The sequence below is a fragment of the Strix aluco genome, chromosome 4 (genome assembly GCF_031877795.1).
Source record: "Strix aluco isolate bStrAlu1 chromosome 4, bStrAlu1.hap1, whole genome shotgun sequence".
NCBI lineage: Eukaryota > Metazoa > Chordata > Aves > Strigiformes > Strigidae > Strix > Strix aluco.
In genome coordinates this window covers 26,110,381-26,125,090 of record NC_133934.1, presented here as the reverse complement: position 1 = coordinate 26,125,090, position 14,710 = coordinate 26,110,381, and the positions used below count along the sequence as shown (strand labels likewise).

General features: G+C 41.3%; 1 protein-coding gene across 7 annotated transcripts in view; it reads right to left on the bottom strand.

Annotated features, from left to right (window-relative positions):
- The window catches only part of KLHL5 (kelch like family member 5), a 66,779-nt gene that overhangs the window by 2,078 nt on the left and 49,991 nt on the right, over nt 1-14,710 (bottom strand). For all 7 annotated transcript variants that reach the window (XM_074822346.1, XM_074822349.1, XM_074822348.1 and 4 more), the window contains 5 exons: nt 12,593-12,779; nt 10,461-10,685; nt 10,013-10,175; nt 3,983-4,195; nt 1,595-1,766 (listed from right to left, as the gene is read on the bottom strand). In XM_074822346.1, coding sequence (XP_074678447.1) covers nt 1,595-1,766; nt 3,983-4,195; nt 10,013-10,175; nt 10,461-10,685; nt 12,593-12,779 — 960 coding nt within the window. The remainder of the gene's footprint in view (nt 1-1,594; nt 1,767-3,982; nt 4,196-10,012; nt 10,176-10,460; nt 10,686-12,592; nt 12,780-14,710) is intronic.

The window sequence follows — 14,710 nt, the reverse complement described above, 5'->3', positions numbered from 1 at the left end:
AGTTGCTTTTCTTTTTTTTGTAAAAATAAGTTACTTCTGGCAAGAGCCTTTTCTGCTGAGATCCTGTTGGACTTGAAAAGAGGAAGGTAGTTTCTAACACTCACCTTAGCTTCCCCTTTTAAACTTCATAGTATTGGAGTGTGTGTGAACAGTACACAAAGTGCTACAGAGACTATACTGAAGACAAAAAAGGATGGTTATGCCAACTCCCCTATTTCTTTTTTTCCCCAGGAACAACAGACTTATCCTGTGCTATCTGTGGCTCTGACACACCTCAGCTGAGAAAATGTCACTACCCTCTTTTGAGTTGTGTGTGGATGAAGTGGTGGCAGACTGCTGACATAACAAGAGAGAAGGAAGGTACACAGACACTTCCACATCCCTCCAGGAAGGGTTCAAAACTGTCCTATAGACGGGGATCACAGGATTCAGTGAGATATAGAGGATCAAGGCTAAGGATACAAAGGTACATACAGATGGTCAGCACCTAGACATCACGTGAGATTCATTTAGATGCAATGGTGAGAAGCACTCTTTCCTCTGGCACACTTTTTTTTTTTTTTCCTTTAGCAGGACAAATAATGCCATGGGTTATCATTACCAGTACGGCCACTGAGGGCCCCAAGCTCTGATAAGCCTCCTAGATGACTTGTGTTTTAAGATCTTGCAGCAGTATGAAGTGGGGGAATATGGACAGCTCAGTTTTCCATGTTACAAAGATTCTGATAGACAGCAGTTCAGTTCTCTTTCTGAATTAGTAATTTGGGGCTATTACTGGGATAGCATATTCAGGAGGTCAGAATTCAGCTGCCTAAATACTGGTGTCTAATGCTATTCTAGATGACCTTGGACATTCATCCTGGCCTGCAACTGGACTCCAGAAGGGCCTTGGTCTCCCACAGATTCTGTGCTGTATCTGCCAGCCCTCTGTGGATGTAGATGGTTTAGGGTATCTCAAATGGCAGTAGATACCAAAGGACAGCCTGCTCAGGATATCCTTGTGTGTGCTCTTCCCACACAGGCAAACATTCCTGGAGCTATAAAAAAGTAAAAGTAACCAAGCTTTGAATCGACAGTAATAGTTTCTGGTCATGAATTGAAGATTTTTTTTTTTGGGCTGCGTGAAGAGAAATGGGAAAAGGCTTCCTGTACATACGATTCACATCAGGAAGAGATTATTTATGAGAAGATGACCAAAACCTTGAAGAAATAGATAAACTTGCTGAGAGACACATTAGAGCTAAAACTAATACACATTTATCATTTATCTTCAGAATAGGAAGTAATGGAAACAGAAACCTTTACAGTTTGGGGAACATGTCAATACAATTTATTAACAGTAGTTGAAATTGTCAAAGAAAATAGCTATAGTCTTGCCAAAGAAAGAAGGGCAGTTTATTAAAAGTTCACAATGGTCTGTTCAAGATAAATCATCTCGAGATGGTAGACAAATCAAAAAAAAAAAAAAAGAGAGACTTAAACCAGACTAGTAAGAAAGTGCTTCTTAGAGAACTATTTGAATTCTCCTTGTAAAAAGAGGCACACTTGAAATAACAAGATAAGTAGTAGTGTATGGTCTGATCAGAAACTATACCTGTGTCCATTCATTTGTCTGGGGATCATAAGACTCCACTGTATTAAGGTATGTTTGCCCATCATATCCTCCAACAGCATACAACTTGTCACCAAGAAGACATACTCCCACAGCATCTCTGCTAATGCTCATAGAGGCCACAGAGGTCCACATGTCTGTTTTTGGATCATACCTAAAAGATAATTTCTGTTATGTTCTAAAACAGTTGCCAAAATTCAGTAGAAAAAAACATAGTGGAATTGACACTCTCAAGGTAGTAGAAAAACAGTATTATTAGGGCAGCACAGATTTGGGTGTTAATTTCAAAGGACATTTTCTCACAAATACTCTCTGAAAATGTTTCTTTAGTCATCTGGCAACACAGTCAGTACTAGCTATGTATCTACTTTTTGCTGCTTTCCATATAGTAATACAGACATATACATGCAGTCATACAGCTGCTCTTACTACATTTCTTATTGTATGTCTAAATGTACCACTCCAGAAACAGTTCTGTTGCTACACTGTAGTAGAGCAAGTGCTTGCTCTAAGTGTAACTACCACATGTCAAAGCACAGGCTGCAGGCTGTTACAAGTTGTATGTGGTACTAAAGAGAGCTACTTCCAACCAAAAAGCAGTTTGAGAAAGTTCGGGGGGAAATGCAAACCCCTTAAGGCAATTTACAGCACTTCTTTAATCATTGCTTCATATTATCAGAAACAGCAGCACAGTAAAAGACATGGTTTAATGAAAAATATTAAATGAGATTCTTGAAAAATATAACTTGCTTTACAAGTCAAACTGAGAACTACATAGCAGAGTTCATGCTATTCTTAGGTCAAGGAACATATTTTAACCTGACTGAAAGAGACAATGTTAAGACTACAGATGCTTACAGCAGAACTGATGTAATCACAGAGCTCTGAGGGGCTCTAAAGAACTATACAAAGAAAATATTTATTTGACCAGGAGACCATCATAAGATCACACTTACTAAAAGCAAGTTTGGAAGATACTAGTCTTAATTTGTTCACATGAAGAATATAGATATAATGAGCTCTAACAATTTTATCTACAGTTGTCTCATCAAAATACAACAGAAATGCATGCAAGCATAATCAAAACATGAAAATACTGCCTGAAGCACATGCTGCAAATAGAAGTATGATGTAGTAAAAGAGGATGATTAGTAAGCTACATATAGAATTTACTTTCCAATTTAAGTTATTTTATAATTAATTATATAAACCAATGTATTTATCTGGGAAAAGCGACTTTTATTGCAAAATATAGTGGTAAACAAATATTCAGAAGCTTAGTGTGGTTTTATGAAACTGGTCATTTTTTAAAGGAACTATTTCCATGAAGTTGATTGTCCTCAATTTCATCTCGCTTAAGGAGTGAGGATGAAATGCATTACAAAATGATTCCTATTTATGAAAGTCATGTGTTCTGTAACTTTGTTTCAGAGAATATTGAAGCAGAAAAGTACATGTACCTATTACTTTCTCTTAGGCTTCTAATTATCTGTATTCCTCTAAAAATTTGGTATTTGCCAAATATTTTGGGGTCTATTAGGACACAAAGTTGAAAAGTACAGCTCTGTTTTGTGGTGGGTTTTTTTGATTCGGGTATTTTTATGGTGGGTTTTTTTTTCCCCTCCTTTTTTGGTAGAGGCTGAATCACATCTCCCAGCACAAAGAAATTTAGTAAAATGAGAAGATGGGTGATGAAGAATCCCTGTAAGTGTTAGGAGATAACAGGAAAGAAGAGAAGTTTTACAGCTGGGGAGGCAGAGAGGAGAATTAAAGCATATTTCAGAAATACTTGAAATGCTAGTGCATTATGAAGTATTTACTGTCATTTTAAACTATTTTATGGATCACATGTGCTTTTGCAATTTGTAATGCACTCACTAATTAATAGCTTTAAGTAAAGACATATCAACTTTGGAATGACTGAATTACATGCCAGTTTCCCACTGTCATCAGGGGATACAAGAAAGAATAGGGTATTTAAGGATCCATAACCATGACTGTTAACTCCTTAAAAAGTTATAATATGAACTGATACAGACTTCTTGTGTGAAAAATTCTGCTCCATTTTTAAAAGCATTCAATTCCAAGTTGTTCTCAGTAATCAATCATGATTGTTCAATGAGATTGTTAGAAAAAAGAATTTCTACATGAAGTGCATTAGGGAGAATTTGCTTTAAATAAGCTGTCTTGGCAACACTTTGAATTGTGTTATGACTACACAGTATGTTTTTATATGTAAGTTTCCTCTGCTCACCCTAAAAATAACACAGCTATTTTATTGGGTTTCTACTTACAGTTCTTCCCATAAATCACTTTGTAGATTAGCACTATTTGAATTGCTAGCAGGATATGCCTTCATCAGGATATTACCTTTCTACACAGTCTGACAGCCTGGACGTTAAGTTTGATGCTGGGGCATCATGACCACCTATTGCATACAAGAACCCATTCCAGGTGGTTACACCTACACCACCTCTTCTTTTTGACATCTGAGCACAGAGGGTCCATTTGTTTGTATGAGGATCAAAACATTCTACTGACTTAAGACAAGAACTTCCATCTCGACCACCAACTGCATAAAGCCTACAAAGTAAAAAAAAAAAAAAAGTAAGTAAGTGTTGTCTGAACAAGACAAAGTTTCCTGTGATGTATGGAGGACTTTAAAGTTTATTAAATAGGGAAGTTTAGAAAGAGACTTTCAACTTTCAATAGGATGTTCTGTTACAAAAACTCAGATAAGATTTTGCTCCAATCTTTTCCTATTGTCATGATCAATGCATAACAACAATAATTTACAGAAAATTGATCTCTATAACACAGTATTTATGTTCCAATCTATGCATATAGCTAACACTTACAAGATTACTTACGTAGCTTGACAGACAAAGGCCCATTTCTAGCAGGGTCAGAGGGACAAATTCAGTAGTGAATCTGTGCATGCAAAAACTCTGCTCTGCCTCTTCTTAGGCCTTCAAATATTTTTCTGGACCTGGGCTTTAGTTTATGAATGATAGCACTACCTTCAGTCCCTCACACCCACTAGGTGGCCTAGTTTGCTCAGTTCTGATAAAAAGGTTTCTAGCATTTGGTATTAAAGGATTTAAACTTTTCAGAAAGGCTAGAAGGAAAAGATTGCGTTTAAGAGTACTCCATCACTGATGAATCTTTAAAACTAATCCAATAATCAAACTTGATAAAGAGTTTATGCACAGAGTTTATGAGCAATCTATGCTTAGAAGCAGAAATGCCCAGCACTATTATTTGGAAAGGCAGGAACTCAGAAGCCATCCTAAGAAGGAGCAACTCATCAGAAGTAAAGTCCAGTTTGAGAGATCACCTGAAATGTCATTAAGGAAATCCTTTCACAGCCTAAGGCACATTATAGTATGGTTAAATAATCAAATAAACATTAAATACTGTATAGGATGATAGTGTGAACAATTTACAACAGTTGCTATGAAGCACTATTCAAGATGTCCTCAGTTTGGGAAATGCTGTTGTTTGTTTTTTTAAATACACTGACCAACAAACTTATGTACAAACATCTTGTAAATATGGTTGACCTAGTAGTTTCAGTAATAATTTTAATAGCCTTTTACAAAAATACATTTCCATGGAAGTTCCCATGTTTAATAACACAACTTTTTTTAAGGTAAGGAATGTACTGAAGGATATTGAAAAATCCTGTTGCAGTATCCGTTATGCAACATAGCGTTTAAATGAAGCCCCCTCACCTTACCTCCTCCCAAAACATGACAGTTTTGATCACTTATGCAGTGATTTCACATTTCTAACACAGAGAAAGATATATTAATTTCTCTATATGAAGGTTTTGAGCAAATAGTCTGAAATATATCAAATTACAGATAGATATTACTAGAAAGTGCAGAAGTTACTGCTCCCTCACACCTGAAGTGCTGCACGCACTTTGAAGCTTTTCAGCTATAGGCATCTAGTGTTGCTGCCTACTTTAAGAGTCTAGGGAATGTTCTGTAACAGAGAAATGTGAGGCTCTGATTCCAGTGCTTTTCACCACACCTGTGACCCTCCACTGAATATATAGGAAGCTTCAGACATAACTTTGACATCTGAGATTGCAGTTCCAAGGCAGCCCAAGGCACCCTGCTAGCTGGTTGTTCAAGTTCCTCCCTCCTTCTTGCACCCAGTGAGCATTTCCATTCATCCCTGGACTTGTTCCAGATCTCACAGGACCCTTTGTAGGTGCATTTCAGCTGTACTAATTTAGCAGGAGACTAACCTTCCAAAAAAAAAAAAAAAAAAAAAGCGTGAAAATTTTTTGCTTCCTTATGATATATGCTCTCCAAGCCGCTTTCCATCATTTACCAGCAGTCCTGGGGAGGTCCCAACAGATTGGAAATTGGCCAATGTGACGCCCTTATATAAGAAGGGTCGGAAGGATGATCCAGGAAATTACAGGCCTGTCAGCTTGACTTCGGTGCCCGGGAAGCTGATGGAGCAGCTCATCCTGGGTACTATCATACAACACGTGCAGGACAACCAGATGATCAGGCCCAGTCAGCATGGGTTTATGAAAGGCAGGTCCTGCTTGACAAACCTGATCTCCTTCTATGACAGGGTGACCTGCTTATTGGATGAGGGAAAGACTGTGGATATTGTCTACCTTGACTTTAGTAAGGCCTTTGACACCGTTTCCCACAGCATTCTCCTGGCAAAACTGGCTGCTTGAGGCTTGGACGGACACAGGCTTTGCTGGGTAAAAAACTGGCTGGATGGCCGGGCCCAAAGAGTTGTGGTGAATGGAGTTAAATCCAGTTGGTGGCCGGTCACAAGTGGTGTCCCCAAGGGCTCAGTTCTGGGCCACTCCTGTTTAACATCTTTATTGATGATCTAGACGAGGGGATCGAGTGCACCCTCAGTAAGTTTGCAGATGACACCAAGTTGGGTGGGAGTGTTGATCAGCTCGAGGGTAGGGAGGCTCTGCAAGAGATCTGGACAGGCTGGAGCGATGGGCTAAGGACAACTGTAGGAGTTTCAATAAGGCCAAATGCCGGGTGCTGCACTTCGGCCACAACAACCCCCAGCAGCACTACAGGCTTGGGGAGGAGTGGCTGGAGAGCTGCCAGTCAGAGAGGGACCTGGGGGTGTTGATTGACAGCCGGCTGAACATGAGCCAGCAGTGTGCCCAGGTGGCCAAGAAGGCCAATGGCATCCTGGCTTGCATCAGAAATAGCGTGGCCAGCAGGGACAGGGAAGGGATCTTACCCCTGTACTCAGCACTGGTGAGGCCGCACCTCGATTATTGTGTTCAGTTTTGGGCCCCTCACTACAAAAAGGACATTGAATTACTCGAACGTGTCCAAAGAAGGGCAACGAAGCTGGTGCAGGGTCTGGAGCACATGTCGTATGAGGAACGGCTGAGGGAACTCGGGTTGTTTAGTCTGGAGGAGGCTAAGGGGAGACCTCATCGCCCTCTACAATTACCTGAAAGGAGGTTGCAGAGAACTGGGGATGAGTCTCTTTAACCAAGTAATAAGCGCTAGGACAAGAGGTAATGGCCTCAAATTGTGCCAAGGAAGGTTTAGACTGGATATTAGGAAGCATTTCTTTACAGAACGGGTTGTTAGGCATTGGAATGGGCTGCTCAGGGAGGTGGTGGAGTCCCCATCCCTGGAGGTGTTTAAGAGTCAGGTCGACATAGCGCTGATGGATATGGTGTAGCTGGGAACTGTTAATGTTGGGTTGATGGCTGGACTGGATGATCTTCAAGGTCTTTTCCAACCTAGACAGTTCTGTGATTCTGTGACCAGGCCTTGACCCTGAGGCTTTGGTCTCCTTAGAGAGGAGATTACACCATGAAAAGGCAGGACTTGTGCTGGCAGGAATCTGTGCCCAGCCATGCAACCAGGACAGGGCTGCAGGCTACTGTAACTTGGTAGCCATCAGTTTCTATGTTTATATGCCAGATAACATGATTATATCTTCTATCGCCTTCCTTACTGGTACCTGACAACCACCACAACATGCTGTGGTCATGAAAGGACCATGCTTCCTGTTCACCTTCCAGGTGTTACAAGAGTAAAGAGGGAAAACTTTCAAGGTCAGGTTGGACGGGGCTCTGAGCAACCTGATCTAGTTGAGGATGTCCCTGTTCACTGCAAGGGGGTTGGACTATATGACCTTTAAAGGTCCCTTCCAACCCAAACTAGTCTACGATTCTGTGATTCTGTGAAACAGCTCAAGGGAGATGCATCAGATAGCACATAAGCAAGAAGTGAAAAATCTGTGGCTGAGAGAGTGTTAATATTCTGGCACAACCACAATACTATTCATCAAATCAGGTTAGCTTTGTCTGCTATGATATTCCTGTAGCCACCCTGGCAAAATATGGTTTGGATAAGCCCACTACAAGGCTGGTGGAAAACTGGAAGGACTACTGGGTTCAAAGGGCTGTGATCAGCAGTATGAAGTCCAGCTGGCAGCTGGTTACTAGTGGTGTTCCTCCCAGGCTGATACTGTGGCTGATACTGCTGGTGTCCTCATTAATTATCTGAAAGATGTAACGGAAATCACCCTTAGGAAGTTTACTGATAATATCAAATTAAGGGGAGTTGCTTATCCGCTGGAGGGCTTGGTTACTATTCAGAAAGACTCAGACAAGCTGGAAAAATGGTCTGACTGTTGTCTCATGAAGTTCAGCAAAGGCAAATGCAAAGTCCTGTACCTGGGATGGCATATTCCCATGCAGTAGTACAGCCTGGGAGCTGACAGAAGAGGAGACAGCTTAGCGAAAACAGACTTGGAAGTTCTGGCAGACAACAAGTCAGCAGTATGTCCTTGAAGTAATGACAGCTGATCCCCTTTATTCGGTACATACAAAACTGCTTCTGGATACTGTGCCCAGCTTTGGGCTCTCAGTACAAGGAAGACCTTGCCATACTGGAGCAAGTCCAGCTGATGGTCACTAAGATGATGAGGGAACTAGAACACATGACATATGAGGAGAGGCTGAGCAAGCTGCCTCTATGCAGTCTTAAGAATTTTTGAGACAGCTAAGGAGGCATCTTACTGCTGTCTTCAGCCACCTAATGGAAGGTTATATGGAAGACTGGCCACTCTCAGAGGTATGCAGTGAAAGGAGGAAGAAAAAGAGACAAGTTCAAACATGGGAAATTTCAATCAGATATTAGAAGAAAAATGTTCAGTACAATGGTGGTCAAACATTGGAACAGATTGCCCAGAGAGTCTGTTGAATCTCCGTACTTGGAGATATTAAAAACTCAGATATGATCTGAGCTACCTCAGTTAACTTTGAAACTGGATCCAACTTTAAGGTTGGCCCTGCTTTGAGTTGGTGTTGGATCAGATGACTCCAGATGTCCCTTCCAATCCAAATTATTCTATGATTCTGTGATTCCAACTGATCTTTATTTTCATAATAGCTTGATTCAAATACCACTTGTATTTTGGGATGCTATAGAACAACTACACTTAGTCCAAAGGAAAACAATGAAAATCACCCAAAGTCTAGGAATCATGGCCTACAAATAAAGACTGAAGGAGCTGGAGTTATTCAGTTCTGATGACAGAATACTCAGGGAATATGTGTCTTTAAATACAAAAGGTTGTTGCAAATAGGAAAGAAAAGATGCATTTTCCATGTTCACTTTGGATAGTACAAACAATAGTAGTATAAATCAGCAAAAGGTATTTAAGACTTGACATGAGGAAAACTGAATTCACAGATGTATTAATAATTCAGTAGATTGTTTAGGGAAGCTACAGAAACTTTACCACTGGAGGTTAAGAACAAGATTATGCTGGCTATGAGTGTTATAGCTATAACTGATTCAGCTTTGGGGTAGCAGAATGGATTAGGGAACTCCTTGAGGTCACTTCCAGCCATTTCCTGTGACTGCAACACAAAATGACCTACTTGTCTGAATACACTTTGTATTGGGAATTAGGTATATTTTCACTGAAAAACAGCTTTAGAAATTTAAGATACTACTCCAGATTAGATTCATCCTGCCAGACCTTACTGTTCTGAGTTAATGCAATATGAGTACTCCCTCCAAGACTTTACAGTAATTTTGGAAGTTGATTGTTCGAACTATCACAGTAAGAAGTCATCACTGGAGACTCAGTGAAAGAGACCAACCATTTGCTTCTTTCTGTATTAAGGAAATGATAATTATTTATAAGACTACAGAGATGGTGTCTCAAATGATACTGAGGGGCACTGTGATGCTGTGGGGAAGCTTGCTTGACCCAAACCAGTATATTTTCTGTGAGTGAAAAAACTTGGTTCTTAAAGCTATCAACAGGTATCTATCAAGAGAAATAATTAAGAGTAATTTAGGATGGTCCTGTAATTACATTAAAATAATGAGATAGAAAACAGAAGTTGCCTTCACATACTTTCCATTTAATATTGCTACACCAACAGTGCTCCTTGGAGTTGACATGCTAGCTACAAAGTTCCACTGACGAGCCTGTGGATCCCATCTTTCTACTGTATTCAGGTAGCTCCAGCCATCATGTCCTCCTACAGCATACATGGGACCTTCCAATACAGCTACTCCTAAAAAAACAGATATGAAAAACAATCGCTTCTGGATAAGGAGAAAGAAGATAACATTTCCCTAGTGACAATCCAGTGTGCATCACAAAATACTTAAAAAACAAATAAAAAGAAATTTCCTTTTGGTAGCCAGTGCTGGATGTAATCTTAAGGAGAAAAGATGTTTAATAAGCAGTTGGCATTAAAACAAAGTTTCCACCCCCCTAAACTTAATGATTTTTGACTAATCCTAAACCAGATAACCTTTTAAAAATATGCATTCAGCCTTTACAGAACTCTACATACCAAGACCATGACGATGAGTAGACATAGGTGGCATTACACTCCAAGTTTTTGTTCTAGGGTTGTAGCACTCCACAGTATTCAATGTTTTCAGTCCATCTCTGCCACCAACAACATACAACTTATCATCTAACACTGCAACTCCAAACTGTAATCTTCGTCCATTCATGTTTGCAACAGGAGTCCACATGTTGGTACGAAGTTCATACTTTTCAATGCTTGTAGCTCCTGAATGACAACATATGCAAGTTATAAAAAAAATAATTATCAGGATAGTTTTTATTTCAGCAATATGCTGATCCCACAAGACAGCATGATGTCCTGCAGCATGTTCTTATTTCTATGTATACAAACAGTCTTTTTTGACTTCCTCAGGAATTAACTGTACTGTTATAAATGGAGGACCTTCTCAATGCTTTTCAAGACAAAAAGCAGGATATCTAACTGCTCTGCAGAATCAAGCCTTTAGAAATACAAATGTTAGGAATATAAAACAACCCTTGTGAAATGCAATTATATATTGAAATCAACTCTTCTGTAATATTAGAAAAAAATCTGAAGCTATGTGACATGAAGTACTGTGTTGGGTTTGTGTGTGTGGTGGGGACTTTTTGTAGCAGGGGAGGGGGCTACAGCAGTGGCCCCCTGTGAGAAGCTTCTCAAAGCTCCCTCAGCTCCAAGTTGGACCTGCCTCCGGCCAAGCCAATTAGCGATGGTGGCTGTGCCTCTGATAGCATCTTTAAGAAGGGGAACATGGGAGGAGGAGTTGCAAGGGAGACATCTATGCAAACACCAGAGTCAGTGGAAGAAAGGAGGAGGAAGGCGGGGGGGGGTGCCAGAGCAGAGACTCCCCCCTGCAGCCCGTGGTGAGAGGGCAGGCTGTGCCCCTGCAGCCCATGGAGGTCACCAGTGGAGCAGACGCAGTCACCCTGCAGCCCATGGAGGACCCCACGCCGGAGCGGGTGGCTGTGCCTGAAGGAGACTGGGACTCTGTGGGAAGCCCCTGCTGTTGTAGTTCAGCACTGGAAGGACTGCAACATGTGGGAAGGGCCCACACCAGAGCAGCTCAGGAAGAGCTGCAGCCTGTGGGAAGGACTCACGTTGGAGAAAGTTCATGGAGAACTGTCTCCCATGAGAGGGACCCCGCGCTGCAGCAGGGAAGGGGTGTGAGGAGTCCTCCCTGGGGAGCAAGGAGTGTTAGAAACAACATGTGAGGGACTGACTGCATCCCCCATTCCCTGCCCCCCTGTGCTGCTGTGGGGGAGAAGGGAGAGAAATCAGGAGCAAAGCTGAGTCTGGGAAGAAGGGAAGGGTGAGGGGAAGGTGTTTTTAAGATGTGGTAATTTAGAAATACTCTAAATCTCACCATCCTACTCTTAAGTGGCGATGTTGTTAATGTTTGAATTAAATTGATGTTCTTTTTCTTCCCCTAATGAGTCTGTCTTTTGCCTGTGACTGTAATGGGTGAGTCATCCCTCCATGTCCTTATCTTGATTCCTGAGCCTTTTGCTTTATTTTCTCCTTCCCATTCCTGAGGGGTAAGGGGTGAGTGAGCAGCTGCGTGGTGCTCAGTTGTCCTCTGTGCCCAAACCAAGTACTAAAAGTGCTAACTTTAAAACAACAAAAGAAAACTCTTTCTCTGCCATAACTTTTCCAACTTTCCAGATTCCTTCTAACTACCATTAAACAGTATGGAAGTGTCTACAAAAAAATGAAAATCCAATTAGCTCTGACAGAACTAGTTAACAATTAGTCAAAAAGCATATTTTTAATGTTTTAATGCATGTGCAGGTCACCTTTGTGCCCTTTCTGTCATTTTCTTCCTTTCCCAAATTACTTTCCACTCAAGTAAATAAAGATTTGTTTTCACTACCTTCAACATTTCACTATTCAGGAATCAGATATTCCCTTGATAATTTCAAATCAGTCATAACTCTAGCTTCCAGAATGTTTACAGTATCAAAGCTACATAGAGTTTTTTAACCTAATAAACAGTGTAGATTTAAGGTGTTTCATGTTCTATACTGCAGAATCTTTGAATTCTAGAATTAACATCTTGTAAAAACATCTATCAAACATTTCTTTTTTAAAAGAATCAAAACAGCTCATTAACTAATCATTATATAAGCCAATACCTTTTGTTGCATCCATTCCTCCAACTGCAAACAACACGCCCACTGTAGATTTTCTAGGTTTGGTGCGAGGACTTTGCAACATAGGTCGTCTTTCTGGCAACAGATGGTACTTCATTGCTTCCATAATGAGTTTTTGACATTCAATGTCATCCCTAAAGAGTGCATTATTTTCCATATCTGCCAGAAACTGTGAAAAAGAAAGAAAATCAAGCTGTATTGCTATAAACCACATAAAGAATAAAAACAAGATTACAAGAAAATATTTTCATAGAATCATAGAATGGTTGGGGTTGGAAGGGACCTTAAATAACATCTAGTTCCAACCCCCCTGCCATGGGCAGGGACACCTTCCACTAGACCAGGTTGCTCAAAGCCCCATCCAACCTGGCCTTGAACACTTCCAGGGAGGGGGCAGCCACCACTTCTCAGGGCAACCTGTTCCAGTGACTCACCACCCTCATAGTGAAGAATTTCTTCCTCACATATCTAAATTGATCCTCTTCCAGTTTAAAGCCATTACCCCTTGTCCTATCACTACACTCCCTGATAAAAAGTCCCTCCCCATCTTTCCTGTAGGCCCCCTTTAGGTACTGGAAGGCTGCTATAAGGTCTCCCCAGAGCCTTCTCTTCTCCAGGCTGAACAACCCCAACTCTTTCAGCCTGTCTTCATAGGAGAGGTTTTCCAGCCCCCTGATCATCTTCGTGGCCTCCTCTGGACTCACTCGAGCAGGTCCATGTCCTTCTTATGTTGGGGGCCCAGAGCTGGACACAGTACTGCAGGTGGGCTCTCACGAGAGCAGAGGGGCAGAATCACCTCCTTGACCTGCTGGTCACACTTCTCTTGATGCAGGCCAGGATGCAGTTGGATTTCTGGGCTGTGAGCACACACTGGTGGCTCATTGTCAGTTCTCCATCCACTAATAGCCCCAAGTCCTTCTCCGCACGGCTGCTCTCAATCTACTCATCGCCCAGCCTGTATTTGTGCATGGGATTGTCATGACCCATGTGCAGGACTTTGCACTTGGCCTTGTTGAACTTCACGAGGTTCGCACAGGCCCACCTCTCAAGCCTGTCCAGGTCCCTCTGGATGACATCCCTTCCCTCCAGCGTGTCGACCGCACCACACAGCTTGGTGTCATCGGCAAACCTGCTGAGGGTGCACTCAATCCCACTGTCCATGTCACCAACAAAGATGTTAAACAGTGCCAGTCACAATACTGACCCCTGAGGGACACCACTTGTCACTGCTCTCCACTTGGACATCGAGCCATTGACTGCAACGCTCTGAGTGCAACCATCAAGCCAATTCCTTATCCACTGAGTGGTCCACCCGTCAAATCCACGTCTCTCCAATTTAGAGACAAGGATGTCGTGTGGGACAGTGTCAAATGCTTTGCACATGTCCAGGTAGTTAACATCAGTTGCTCTTCCCTTATCTATCATCACTGTAACACCATTGTAGAAGGCCGTGAAATTCATCAGGCATGATTTGCCCTTAGTGAAGCCATGCTGGCTGTCACCAATCACTTCCTTATTTTTCCATGTGCCCTAGCATGGTTTCCAGGAGGATCTGTTTCATGATCTTGCTCCATGATCATGATTTTACCCAAAGACTTCCACTGCCTGATTAGAATTATGCATTTTCAAAATGGTCATATAGAAAAAGACTAGGATAGAGAAAAACATGTAAAAACCAAAACATTTCAAGCTAAGCCATTAAGTACCAAAAAAAAAAAAAAAAAAAAGGAAGGCCATCTGATCTTAATGGATGATTTAAGCTTAATGGTCCAAAGAAAGAAAACATAATCTCCTCAAGTTCCAGTGCCAGTAGCCAGTACAGGTATGTTCAAGGAAATGGAATCAAGCTCCAAGTATGTAAGTCAGTTTAACCTCATGCTCTTGCTCCCAAATCCACTCAATCCAGAGGTATGTAAAAGCCACTTCAGGCACAGGCTGAATATTTTAATATATGTTCTATTCCTCACTCTGACAGTGACCCGGATCACAGTATGTCAATTAATACAGGCCTTTGTTAAAAATTTTAAGATCAAGAATGCAAGCAAATTTGACAAGTGTTAAATTTTAAATCTGACTTAAATAAAGACTACTAATAAAAGT